This window comes from Calidris pugnax, unplaced genomic scaffold, assembly GCF_001431845.1.
Source record: "Calidris pugnax isolate Ruff unplaced genomic scaffold, ASM143184v1 scaffold518, whole genome shotgun sequence".
Classification (NCBI taxonomy): Eukaryota; Metazoa; Chordata; class Aves; order Charadriiformes; family Scolopacidae; genus Calidris; species Calidris pugnax.
In genome coordinates, this window is record NW_015091362.1 from 639,946 (window position 1) to 654,126 (window position 14,181).

The following is a 14,181-nucleotide window of genomic DNA, read 5'->3' on the forward strand; positions in this document are numbered from 1 at the left end:
GGGCCCTGGGGCGCGGGTCTCGTCCCGGGGGCGCTCGGCGGGGCCCCGGCGGCTGCTCCGCGCCCGGCCCCGCGGGACGAAGCGGGGCAAACGCTTTGCGGGGAAGGAGGTCCCTGGTGCCTGCGGCGCTACCACCGCTCGGCGGGGTTGCCCTGTAAGCACCTGTGAAATTGCCGTGCAGTGATGTAGGGCTCTTCTCCGCTAATAATAATCAGATCTGTAAAAAAAAAAACAAAACCACCACCGAACCCAACCTACTGTTGAAGTGGGTCCCAGAAATACACTAGGAGTCTCTGTGAGGTTTCTTTTGGAAAAAAACTCTTGCCTGTGGTTTTAGTCACTATTAAACTTACCACTCTTCTTAGTGATTTTCTTGCCCACCTCATTCTGCTCGGGTTAGGCAGAAAAATCAGCAGGTTGTTTCTTCGGTGGACTCCTCCTCAGGTTGTTTCATCGGCTGTTCAGTGTCTGTGTCATGGTGGTTCTTTGCATAGAGCTGATAGGTGGCGTGGAGAGTCTCACCCGGCAAGTCGCGGAGGTGTGGTGTCAGCCTGGTGTGGAAGCATCTGTGTCCTAGTCGATGTTTGCCTAGTTAATACACTCTAAGTGCATTGGGTTGATTGGGAAGGATGTCTTTACCTATGAGAGTGATGGAGATGGTTTTCTTTAAAGTTGAGAGAATTAAGACTTGCACACAAAAGTAGATTGTGTTTGATGGGAAGTTTACACGTGGTAGAGTGGAGTTTGGCACCTTTTCTGAAGAACGCTGCTTGGTTTTGTTTATATTATTTCACTTTATAGCACATTGTCATGGTCCACTGCAAATCTTCAGCTTGTTTCAGTGTTGTGAAGAGGAACATACGCAATGCTGTGGTTGCTATACTGGAAATACATCAAATAATTTGGGTTTTTCTTCCAAATGGAAAGTTCCTTGTGCATGAAAGGTTTATCTGCTTCTTAGAGCAGGTGTGGTTTTGCATGAAACTGTTTTTTCAGGTGATTTGAGTTCTTTCCTGCCTTGTAAACTACTGTTTGACACTGACAGATATGAAAGTACCAAGTTGTATCATTGTGATAGAGGATTGCTTGTTTCTCTTAAAGGTCTCATAAAGACAAAAAAGGTCTTTTCCTGAATGCATTTGACATTTTAATATAAGTCTGAAGAGTGTAGTCGTATCTTTCTCACTTCGAAGTCTGCTGTGAATGTCCTGAAAGATCTGTGATTCCGATCTGGGATTGTTTAAATTCCTCTGTTAGGGAGTTTGTGGATGGTTTGGTAGTACTTTTTTCTCAAAGTTCACTTTGGTAATGATGCTTGTAACTCAAAATGTCTTGTTTGGATTGTGTGAGGAGGCAGCAGTTAGTTGTTCTTGGTGTGATTCATTCCTGGACAGTTTTCCAAATAATCACCATTTTAGTATGAGATAGTCTACTAAGCAATGAAAGAGCAAGGGTTTTCCATCCCTTCTTTAAATACAAAATTCACCTGTTGCCACTTGAAGTATTTGGCTCTTTTGTTGAGTTATAATCCTAGGAAGTCTTTTTTTTTGGGTATTTCATCAGGATTTGGATAATGAAGTGACAACTGAAAATGCAGTATCTCGGTAGGGAGTTCTCACTCTGTGCTCTGTAGAGGTGGCTGTGAAATATCACTTAGTTTCACCAGTTTTTGTGACTCCTGAAGAACTCATGTGCAGCCTAAGGAGGATTTCTGAGGTACGGCTTATGTTGCTTTGCTCAAGTAAGAAGAGGCACAGTTGATGGAAGGAATATCATTATTGATGGAGTGAAGGTTTATTAAAATCCAGGGTTTTAAGTATTTAATTCTTGTTCTTTGCCTTTGAGAGGGTGATTTGTTCACCTGCTGGTGATGGGAGAACTTGAAAGATTCTTTGAATGTTTTCTGGTTCTTTTTATATTCTTTGTGGAAGGCGCATTCATGTCTTGAAACCATACCAAAAACATGCAATGAAATTACCAACAAATCGTACAGGGATAAGGTGTTAAAAAATGCAGTCTTACTCTTGTGTTGTTTGTATGTCTCAGTGCCTTGTGGTGGTTGCAGGTTTGAACTTTCTATATAGACAGTTCTTTGTGGACTGTTACTGCTGTTGTGTTGCCTGCATTGATTTTTGCCTCCATTTATTCTTTATTGCAGTCTAAAAGTTGGTTTTAATTGGTTGCCCACAGGATTGGCTTGGCTTCTGCTACTTGTTAAGAAAAAAACATCTGTCTTTGCAGGTAAGAGCCTTTGAATTGAAGACTTCTTTATATGCATATTGAGTATAACTTAAATATTTGAAACTTTTGGAATCTGTGAATTGGTATCAAAACACTTAGGTGAAATAATCTGTAGTTAGTCGCTTTACTTTGACTCTTGCTGATGATGGTGGTTCTGGCAATGTTGTTCTTGTAAACAGAATTTTCTGCCAAACTAATGTTTTGTTGTTTCATCAGCATGTGGTAGTCTGGAACACTCTCCCAGTTATTTTGCACTGTTGGAAAATGTAGCTACTTTGCTTCAGGCCATAGGTCTGCATGTTTCTAACTATTGGATTTTAGAAGTGTACAGCAATTGATTTTGTAGCATTTAAAGGTATCAGATAGTCAACTCCGAGCTAATTCGAACCTGTCTTAATCTAACAGGTTGACTTAAGTCTTTTTTTTAAAAAAGCAAAACTGTGGTCTGCAGTTTTACCTCTTACTAGACAGTCTTAACCTGGATACTTAAAGTTCTTCCTACAATACCAATTTTATTCCAGTCCTTAGTTTTCATCCAAGAATTGTCAAATATGTTGTGTGTGTACCGTGTGGGTATTGTACTTCCGTGCTGCCCAGGGACTAGGTTGAATCTTCTAAACTCTTCTTAATTTGAAAAACGCATACATCTTAAAAGGCTAGTCTGGTGTTTCTATAAATTTATGTATGTGACCCAAATTCTGCTTATTTTATTGACAAGCACATAGCTGGAAGATGGAAGAAGTAATATTGTCATCTTGTACAAATTTTTCCTGTGTAACACCAACTTTTTTAAAGTTATTACCGTCAAGACCCATAAACCTGCTGTTAAGGCTCATCAAATGAGTTGAATCAGATTGTCAGCAGCTCTTTACTCCGTTTTCTATCTCAGCTTGCTAATGGGAATGACTTGTCCATAGTACAGCTCTAGGATTTTGTGCTTCAGGTCACTCCAAAAATATACCACCCACACAAAATGAAAACCCAGTTTTACCTCAAAGTATCTTTTTTGTACAGGGAGAAAAGCAGGCAGCCTGAGAACAGCCCCAAAAATAGCCTTCAGTGCACGCTTCATGGGCATGTAGCCTGTTGTGATGTTGCCTCTGCATGTATGTTAGGAGTGAATAGTGAAATATTTGAGCAGGCTTTGCTTTTTTCGTTAGTTGAAAAATTTGAGTGAGTGGGGTTTTGTCTCCTAAGCACATTTTGGAAAAAATTGGACTTGTGAGTGGTTAGAAATGTGAAATTTGTGCTTTTTGGTCTCTGTGATTTTTCTTTAAATCACAGAAGTGAAACTAATAGTTCACTAAAAGCACTGAAATTTGAAGAAATTATGTTTTGAGTTGACAAAATATATTTTTTGTCTAAAGTATTTGATGGGAGTGAAGAAGTCCTGAAATTTCTTCTTATTCATACCATTCTACTTAGCTCTTGCTTAATAGCAAGCATGAAATTAACTACGGTGAAGTCATTGCATCTAGTTTTTCAAGCAACTATATACCTAAGTAGCTCCTTGAGTTGTGTGTTGTTTGTTTTTGGTTTTTTTTTGGTCAACAGTGAATTAGTGGACCTAAGTAGAATAATTGTTAACAAAACTTAAAGGTATCTCTTAACATTTATAGTGAAGTTTTGAATTTAGTGCAAGACTGAAACATTTGCATTATCCCAGAAGTTATGCACATGTTGAGATGATTGAACTCTTGAGAATTCCTTTATGACCTTATCTGTTAATTTGTCTTCTGGGCTAGATTCATGGAATTGTTAGTAAATGCAGTTATCTAGCAGGTGTCGGTTCTGATAAAGAATATATGATGTTCTAAACCAGCAGATCTGAGCAGAAAAATTTTCCCAATTTGCATTTGTTAATCTAATGGCCATATCCTATTATCATCCCTTGTGCATTAGTAAGGAAATCATAGAATCACAGAGTGGTTTGAGTTGGAAGGAACCTAAAAGATCATCCAGTTCCAATCCCCCTGCCCTGGGCAGGGACACCTCCCATGACCCCAGGTTGCTCCAAGCCCCCTCCAGCCTGGCCTTGAACCCCTCCAGGGATGGGGCAGCCACAGCTACTCTGGGCAACCTGGGCCAGGCTCTCACCACCCTCACACCAAAGAAGTTCTTCCTGAGATCCCATCTAAATCTCCCGTTTTTCAGTTTAAAACCTTCCCCCCACCCTCCCCTATGGCTCCCCTCCCTGATCCAGAGTCCCTCCCAGGTTTCCTGGAGCCCCTTGAGGGACTGGAAGGGGCTCTAAGGTCTCCCCGGAGCCTTCTCTTCTCCAGGCTGAACCCCCCCCAACTCCCTCAGCCCCCCCTCCCAGCAGAGGGGCTCCAGACCTCCCAGCATCTCCGTGGCCTCCTCCGGCCCCGTTCCAACAGCTCCGTGTCCTTATGATGGTGGTGGCCCCAGAGCTGGAGGCAGCAGTGGGGGGGCAGTGTGTCTCCTCAGAGTGAGGCAGAGAGGCAGAATCCCCTTCCTTGCCCTGCTGGGGATGCAGCCCAGGATGCAGGGGGCTTTCTGGGCTCCCGTGCACGTTGCCGGCTCATGTTGAGCTTCTCATCAACTGACATCCCCAAATCCTTCTCCTCGGGCCTCTCTCAATCCATTCTCCACCAAGCTTGGATTTGTGCTTGGAATTGCCCTGTTCCACGTGCAGGACCTTCTGCTTGCCCTGGTTGAACTTCATGAGGTTCGCACAGGCCCTCTTCTCCAGCCTGTCCAGGTCCCTCTGGATGGCATCCCTTCCCTCCAGTGTGTTGGCTGTGTCACACAGCTTGCTGTCATTGGCAAACTTGCTGAGGGTGCCCTTGATCCCACTGTCAAAGATGTTAAACAGCACTGGTCACAGTACTGACCCATGAGGAACAGCACTTGTCACTGGTCACCACTTGGACACTGAAACTCTTTGATAAAACTGTTTCTTAGGTGAATAAAAGTAATCTTCCATTTAACACAAGAAACTTCAAATGTCTAACTTCTGATGCTTAAAAATTCCTGAAGCCTCCTAGCAAGATATGCTATTGGTATTACTTTAGTTTTCAAAGCACAAAACCAAGGATGCTTTTATACCTCTTGCCTCGGGATCATCTAATTGGAAAGCAATCCTGTAAGATAATGTTAATGATTTTCCAGTCCCCTTTAGTATGACTTCTCTAAAGTAGGCAGAATTTTCATTCTAACTTAAGTGTCAGAGATTGCAATCACTTTAGGCAAATTCAAAATAAAACTGCAGAATCATTGAAAAATAATGCTGTTTTAAGATAGCACAAAAAGTTGTACAGGCTTTGTTAGTTGTGTAGATAGACGTAGACAGTTCTTACTTTGACGTGCTTTTTTTCACGTGGGCCACTTATTTTGCTGTTGGAAAATCTTTGGGCAATGAACTTTTTCTCAAGTTAAATGTGTGTATTTATAAGAGATGAATGCAAGATGTTGCTTTTGTTACCTTGCCATAGCGATGCAAAAGTTGCTTTAAAAAAAATGATCCCTGAGGCTTAGTATATGTTCCCCTTTCTGTTGTTGCCATCCCTCAGTGGAGTAGGGGTTTTTCTTAGTGGTATGTATACAGCTAGATTATTATATTTTAATTGTTTTAGACCTTCTCATGTTCGTCTTGCAAGTTTCAGTTTCTGTTTCATGGCAGCATAGTAAGGAATGGGAGGTTCATGGGCAGTGGCTAGAGCAGCAGAGCTGACTGTGCCAGTGGGCTTGTCTGCTGTTGCCTTGAGGGAGAAAGGCCCTCTGCTCTTTTCTGGAGTTACCTGCAGGTGGGCCGGCGTCCTGTAATACCCCAGCGTGTTGCTTGAGTTCATTAGTGTATGGAAGGGGTTAGTTCTGGTTTAATGGGTAATAAAACAAAATACTTGAGTACCTGTTTGAGTAATCTCAAGTTCCATCATGCAAGCAAGAGAATTGCTGCTCCTTCCCTACCTTGCAGAAGAATTTTTACTCTTGTTTTCATTAAGTACTGAATTCAGCCCTACTTAATGGTGGATATTGTTGGATAGTGGCTTTACTTAGTAGTTAAGGATTTGTTCAAGGTGAGTCTACTCTAAAGCGATTGGAAGACGTGGACAGGCAAATGCAGCTGACTAAAAGATTTGACTATGCTGAGATGCAATGCCCAGCTGAATGTGAAACCTTGGGAGATAGGTACTGTAGTTGCTCGTAGCTTTGGTATACAGCCAAAAGTCTTTGGTGGTGCACTGCCTCCCAGTGTTGCATTGTGTGGTCTGGTTCATCCTTGATTTCTAGTGCTTAGTTGACTTCAGTTGTTTGCGACTAATGGAGCCCTGAAGGTCAGTACAGGTACTGAGCTGGCTTGTACTTAGGGAGTCAAGAAGTTTAGAGGTGAAGTGGCTCAGGTGAAACAAGATGCTGCTACTGATGGTTTGGGATGGGAGGCTGGCTTCTGAACTGGTGAATTGTGCTAGTATTAATATGATGCTTTCAGTCTTTACTGAAGGTTTGTCAGGAATAAATGAGAATTACCTAGTTTCCTGTTCATCTTGAACTTCTGGTATGACCTCAGGCCCTTCTGTAGGATGTGCACAACGTAACTGTCAAGATCTACTTGTTCAAAATTGACCTTAAGCTTCCAGTAACCTCAGAGGTCTGAGACAAAAGGTGTCATATTAGACAGGGCACCTGCAACTATTAAAAATTACACCTTGTTTTTGAAAGTTGTAAAGGCCAAATATCTAGCTAGGATATGCATAGGTGTTAATTAGTTTAGGCGAGGTCTGTATAGTCACATAACATCTGGGGCTAGTCTGTAACAGGTTGCTTCATGGTCCCCTAGGCCTTTTGCATTTCCTAGGAGGAAGAGACAAGATCAGTATAATCTAGATGGTCCCTGTCAGGATGTGGTGGGAGTCTCACTGTTGCTTAGCTGTGCGTAATGGGTTTTGTTCATAACCTACCCACTGTTAACCTTTCTAGTCATCTTCTGGCAGGAGATAAAATCGGTCCCCAAATGAAGGAGAACTGGTTATTTCTCATAGGTGTGCAGAGTGTTTTGCAAGCCCTTTGTCAGGTAAAGTGGATACCGTACCAGTGTATGGAAAATTAATTTTGTTTTGGCTAAAATACACCTTTTGCTTATGTTAAATACTCAACTGCTGATATAATAGTTCTGATTTTTGTTGTTCCTTACTTGTTTTTTTGGATTTTTCGCTGATACTTGGTTCTTAGTTTAACAGTTACTTCGGAACTTCCAGTGCAAAATGTATACTAATTTTGTTGGTAAATGTTTAATACTTCAATCTGTATGAAGTAAACAAACATGAATAAGGAACTTGGAATATAAACATGCTTAATCTTTGCAAGATGTTGTTAGGTGTATGTAAACAAATATAGTAGATGGTGTCTGTAGGTAATTGCATGGTGTCATAAACAGTAGTCTGACATAGCCGTTGCCTTTTCTCATCTGCAGGTGTGTGTTGTTTCAGCGCAGCATGGCTGTGGTCATCCGCTTGCAAGGTCTCCCGATTGTGGCGGGGACCATGGACATTCGCCACTTCTTCTCTGGATTGACCATTCCTGATGGGGGCGTGCATATTGTAGGGGGTGAACTGGGTGAGGCTTTCATCGTTTTTGCCACTGATGAAGATGCAAGGCTTGGTATGATGCGCACAGGTGGTACAATTAAAGGGTCGAAAGTAACACTACTGCTGAGCAGTAAAACTGAAATGCAGAACATGATAGAACTCAGTCGTAGGCGTTTTGAAACTGCCAATCTAGATATGCCACCAGCAAATGCTAGCAGGTCGGGACCACCACCTAGTTCTGCAATGAGTGGAAGGGTTAACTTACCTACTACTGTACCTAACTTCAATAATCCTTCTCCTAGTGTAGTAACTGCTTCTACTACTGTGCATGAAAGCAATAAAAACATATCAACATTTTCTACTGCCAGTATGGGGACTGCACCTCCAAATCTTGGGAGTACCTTTGGTAGCCCAACATTTAGCTCAACTATACCTAGCACAGCATCCCCGATGAACACAGTACCTCCTCCACCAATCCCTCCAATCCCAGCTATGCCATCTTTGCCACCAATGCCTTCTATTCCCCCGATACCTGTTCCACCTCCTGTACCCACACTGCCTCCTGTTCCTCCGGTTCCTCCGATACCCCCTGTTCCCCCTGTACCTCCAATGACACCTATGCCTCCCATATCAGGAATGCCTCCTATGAATCCTCCACCCGTAGCACCTTTACCCACTGGAATGAATGGGTCTGGAGCAGCAGTGAATATGAACAGCGGTTTGAATCCATTGTTTATTGGTCCCATGAATCCTATAAATCCTATCCAGATGAATTCTCAAAGTAGTGTCAAGCCAATTCCAATCAATCCAGACGATTTGTATGTCAGCGTTCATGGAATGCCCTTTTCTGCAACAGAATCTGATGTGAAAGATTTTTTCCTTGGGCTCCGTGTGGATGCGGTCCATATGCTGAAGGATCATGTAGGTCGAAATAATGGAAATGGACTAGTTAAATTTTTCTCTCCTCAAGATACATTTGAAGCACTGAAGCGAAACAGAATGCTGATGATTCAGCGCTATGTTGAAGTTAGTCCTGCAACAGAGAGACAGTGGGTGGCTGCTGGAGGCCACATAACTTTCAAGCAAACCATGGGTCCCTCTGGGCAGTCACACCCTCCTCCTCCCCAGGCTCATCCTAGGTCCAAATCTCCTAGTGGGCAGAAAAGGTCACGGTCAAGATCTCCCCATGAGCAGGGTTTTTGTGTTTATTTGAAAGGTCTTCCCTTTGAATCAGAGAACAAACATGTGATAGATTTTTTTAAGAAGCTGGATATAGTTGAAGACAGCATTTATATAGCTTATGGACCTAATGGGAAGGCAATTGGAGAGGGTTTTGTCGAGTTCAGGAATGAAGCTGATTACAAAGCAGCTTTGTGTCATCATAAACAGTACATAGGGAATCGCTTCATTCAAGTTCATCCAATTACTAAAAAGGCCATGTTAGAAAAGATAGATATGATTCGTAAGAGATTGCAGAACTTCAACTATGACCAGAGAGAAATCCTCATGAATGCTGAGGGAGAGCCAGGCTTGCCAAAATTGTGTGCGCATATCTCTAATATTCCATATAATATAACAAAAATGGAAATCCTTCAGTTTCTAGAGGGACTGGCAGTAGAAGAAAACTCTGTACAAATACTTGTTGATAATAACGGGCAGGGTTTAGGACAAGCACTGGTTCAGTTTAAAGCTGAAGATGATGCTCGTAAGGCAGAGCGTTTGCACCGTAAAAAGCTGAATGGAAGAGATGTTGTTTTGCGTTTGATAACAGTAGAAGAAATGAGAGATATTGAAAGAAACCCACCATCTCAAGGGAAAAAGATACTGAAAATACCGATACAAGGAAATGCAGCTGTGCCAGGAGCACAGGGCGCTGGTGGGGACGAGCACGCCTTCTTGGGGGGAAATTCTAAAGATGCAAACAATGGTCCGCCATTTAATTTCCCTGGTAACTTTAGCGGCTCTGGCACATTTGGTCCTCCTCTACCACCACCTGGAATAGGTGGCTTTCCTGATTCTAGACCAGGGATACCTACAGTTGCAACTAGCGGTTTACCTGGTGCAGGTATTGAGGTCCCGGGTTTTGCGGGTGGTCCTGGTAATTTGAGCGGACCGGCAGGTTTTGCAGGGGGTCCTCAGACTTTTGGTAACGGTCCTGGCAATTTAAGTGGACCCCCCGCCTTTGGTGCTGGTCCTCCAGGAATTGCTGGTGGTCTTGGACATTTAGGTGGACCTCCAGGGTTTGGACCCGGACCGGGAAATATACATATTAGTGGACCCCCAGGTTTTGGAACAGGCTCTGGGAAGCCAGGACCAACTGTCATTAAAGTGCAAAATATGCCCTTCACTGTTTCGGTGGATGAAATTTTGGATTTCTTTTATGGTTACCAAGTGATCCCTGGTTCAGTATGCTTAAAATACAACGAAAAAGGCATGCCCACTGGAGAAGCAATGGTTGCATTTGAGTCTCGTGATGAAGCTATGGCAGCTGTTGTTGACTTAAATGACAGGCCTATAGGCTCCAGAAAAGTAAAACTTGTTTTAGGGTAGCTGTTAATATGAAGTAGTTGTAGAATAGATATTCATAGTGCTGTGATAAATGCATCTGGATTGGTTTTTATAGTATTTCCAGGATAGAACCTGTGGATTGTTTAAATTGTAAAACAGGTTGGTTTTGAGAAGACAGAGCACTGGGTTAGCCATTACATGAGAAACACTGTGGGGATAGACGCGCAGCGGATTTTCCCGTACAAATATGTGGAGAAGCTAGACAGATTCTTATTCACCATAGAAGTTTGGTAAACTCTACTGGACACAGTGCTTACCAAGGAATCTAGATTGGTTTTACGTAGTTTTGGATAAGGGAAATAGCTGAAGTCAGTGAAGCTCTTCAGTGGGTGCTCCTGCAAGCCATTGTAAAATAGATAGCTGTTTCTAGATTTGGTTAAAAGCTGGCTGAATTTGCTTTGTTTACAGGTCAAAGCTTTGTTTAAAGTCCTGATTTTACTCTGCAACTGAACGAATTCTCAGTGTATACAGATTAATTGTTTTGTGTATGTATCTTTATTTTTTTCCAAGATTCTCACTGTATGGACAGTTGAATTATGCCCATTGCTGATGTGTCTACCGAACTAATTCCTATAAGTATGAGCAGAATCGTTCTGTAAAATTCAAGCTGTTCTTTGTGGAATAACCTTTAGTTATTTATATATTGCAATTATAACTGTGCAGAATAAGACTTTTGCCACAAGTATAGCTAACCTCAAACATTATCATATGAGTTTTAAAATACAATTAAAAAACATTTGCAGTAGAAGTAACAACTTGAAAATTCTCATTATTGTTTAAGTAGCTTGATTTGTTAGGATTATGTGAATCAGTTGGGATAGGATCTTTGACACTAGTTGGATATTGATGTTGTATTTCTCATGTGTCTCTTGAACTCCTTGTGTAGAATCTCTGCTAAGAGAGCCAAAGCGGTGGTTATTAGTAGAAGATTGGAGTCCAGCTAAAGTTTTAAATTAGTTTATATATGAAAGAAACTTTCATCTTCAGCAACTCTGTTGTGAATTACTGTTATGGGTGAATTCAGAGATAAAATTTATTTTTCTCCAAAACTTGAAAATACTGAGTTTACTATATATTTTTGCAATAAAGTTGTGCTCTTGTATTCAAAGTCTGTAAAGAGTTGCAATTTTCTTTGCTGTGCAGTAAAACCTTCCATGGAGAAGAGACATTGGAAAGGAACAGAGAATTGGAAAGGAAGTAATTACACAAGTGAAAAGTAGATTTTTTTTGTTGTTGTTGTTGTTTTTTGGGTTCATCCTTGTTGGCTTATGATAAATTATAAGATTTGGGCATTGCCTGAAAAGTCCTGCTATTCCCTGCAAATCACTGTACTTAAACATAGTAAACTTTAAACCATTTTGTTTTTTGGACAAAGGAAAACAGTGCCTTTTGGTGTTGCATATCATGGAACACTGAAGTGTATGGTCAGGCAAAATTGAGAGGTGCAAGTGGCAACAGTTTTATTCATGTGGTGTGTAGGAGAGATTTGGAAACCTGTGCAGCGCTGCGTCCTGAGAGGATTTCACAGTACAGGAATACGTGGAAGGATTGTATAAAGGTGTACTTCAATAAAGAGGCGGTCGCATTACACAGATGCTTCTGTAATTCATTAGCATAATTTTGTTTTGACAGATTACTAGGTGGTCCCAACTTTGGAAAAGTCATGTGATTTGTATATACTGTTTAAAATTAAGCCTCCTGTTAATAAAACTGTCTGTCTCTGAAGCTTCATGTTATGCGTTTCAACAGTCTTTGGGAGTAATGATTCAACAGCAGATCTTTGTTTCTTTTTTTTTTTTTTTTTTTTTGAAAGTCTGAAAGTACTCTTGCTGATGTCAGAAAGATGTGTGATTAGGAGTCAAGCCTTTCAGTTTATTTTTAAAATTATGCTCTTTGTTTTTTAAACAACTTTTATTAAAGTTTCATACTATATTGGAGTTATTTGGGTGCTTGTTTCTTCATGTTTCACATTAGAATAAAATTACTGAAAAGGAAAACTTGGCTTCATTGTTCACAGAATTGATTTAAGATATTAGTGTGCGTTGATTTGCGGAAGCTGGTGATAACTGTTTTTTCAATTTCAAATGAATCACAACAACGCTTGCCTTGTTGTGGAATGTAATTAAACTACAGGTGTCTGGAATTAGATACACAGTTCTGTTACTGTCTTTTGATTTCATGTCTCGATCCTCTTGGTAATAGCTCCAGGGTTATTGGTGTTTGTGTTAGACACGGCATATGCTGCGCAAGATGCTTGTGTGCCTGTTCCTTTGGACTTTCTAAAAGTGCAGGTTTGTTTTAGAAATCTTTCATTTGCTGATTCTTGATTTTTCTGTACGGTCAAAAGATGCTTAAATGCTTATCTAAAAAAGTGGTAATCCATGCAAAAAACCATTGGTCTTAGAAACACTGACATGGATGGAATGCTTAAGTGGAGGATTTGGGGTGGGGAGGGGGCTCTTCATCTTGTCAAGCAGTTGATGCTCTCTATCTTTTAGCACTTAAATTAGTAGTAAATTACCTAGTAAATACCCCTTCTTCCTTGAGAATAGGCACTTGGAAAAAATAGGGAGTCATAGCGTATTTAGAATTTCTGTGCATACTATAAAAAATACAGCTGCTGTTTCAAATACCTACTTTTCACTATAAATGCTGTAAAGGACCAAAAGTTCATTATCAAGTGTCACTTGCAAATGCAAGAAGTTTTCTATAACAACTCACTTTCACGTTAAGAGCAGCCTTAAATTGCGTGTCATGCTAAATTACACGGGATACCCTTATATTAGAGACTACATGGCCAGATTTGATAAAATTGCTTACTTTGCGTGTTTATATTTGTAAATAGGCTTAAAAATAAGGGGCAGGACCTGTGAGGTCCTGTCTGTGGTGTGGGAGGTACGTAACTGCCCTCGCACACCTGCTGCAGGTCTGGCTGCTGAGCGGAGGCAGCAGCAGGGAATCAGCCGATGGACACGGCTCGCGGTGGCGTTGTTTGGCCTTGATGCTTTGCGTGTCAGGAGCTGCCGTCCTGCTTAGCCTCATTGGAACCACACAGTCGGTGACACTGATGTCCCAACTTCCTCAACTTACGGAAAAAAGGTACTTGTTATATGACTGGCTAAGTTGGTGTTTTTAGCTGTTGCTTAAGTGCAAGTCTCTAAGTACTACTTGTAAAAATAAACAAACACCACAAACCATGATCTAATTTCTGTTAAAAATACAGAAATACATATTTTTGCCATCCTGTTCACAAGAGAAAGTATGAATATAATAAATTATTCAACGATAAACCTAACCTACATGAAAGAACTGCAAGGATTAGATGAAAGTGTGACTTTAAAGCTACCAGGTTTTCAAGCAGTTACATCTAAATGTCACAGCTTTTGTTTTTAATGTTGTGGATTTTGTTTTTAACAAAAGTCAGTTCTCTAATATCACAGTCAACATTAAAACCAGTTCGTTATTGAAGTTGCCACATTCTAAATGTTGACTGATGAGAGGTTTGAGGCTTTGTAAATTTAAAGAGAACTGAAGGATACTTCTCCCTTATTCCAAGTAGTGTTCCTTTCATAGTATGTAATGCTTTCCTTGAATGTCTATGCTCTGAATTTGTGTGTGGAGAGAAAGATCGATGCACAAATGAAGACTATGGTCGTGTGTCAGTTGATATTGAAGGTCTACCTTCTAAAGAATGTACATGCTTGTCAGTTCTGCTAAATCGCTCAGGCTTACGTCCTTCAAGAAGTTGCCGCCTATACTGTGTGAAATTAGCAGCTTGTTTCACTGAGAGTATTTTGGGGCACTAAAGACTGTGGACTTTGGG

General features: G+C 41.1%; 2 protein-coding genes across 3 annotated transcripts in view; both read left to right on the forward strand.

Moving 5' to 3' along the window:
* The first annotated feature begins 2,117 nt into the window (after positions 1–2,117).
* On the forward strand, positions 2,118–12,355 carry RBM12 (RNA binding motif protein 12). Its single transcript, XM_014961165.1, has 2 exons — positions 2,118–2,241; positions 7,676–12,355. Exon 2 carries the CDS (start codon positions 7,698–7,700, stop codon positions 10,338–10,340), a length of 2,643 nt encoding a protein of 880 aa, XP_014816651.1. The 5' UTR covers positions 2,118–2,241; positions 7,676–7,697; the 3' UTR covers positions 10,341–12,355.
* Positions 2,163–14,181, forward strand: part of CPNE1 (copine I) — a 39,834-nt gene continuing 27,815 nt past the window's right edge. The window contains exon 1 of one of the 2 annotated variants that reach the window (XM_014961166.1): positions 2,163–2,241. The gene's annotated coding sequence lies outside the window, so the exon portion shown is untranslated. Of the gene's footprint in view, positions 2,242–7,797; positions 7,819–14,181 lie in introns of those variants that run through there. The other variant, XM_014961167.1, reaches the window with a different exon arrangement.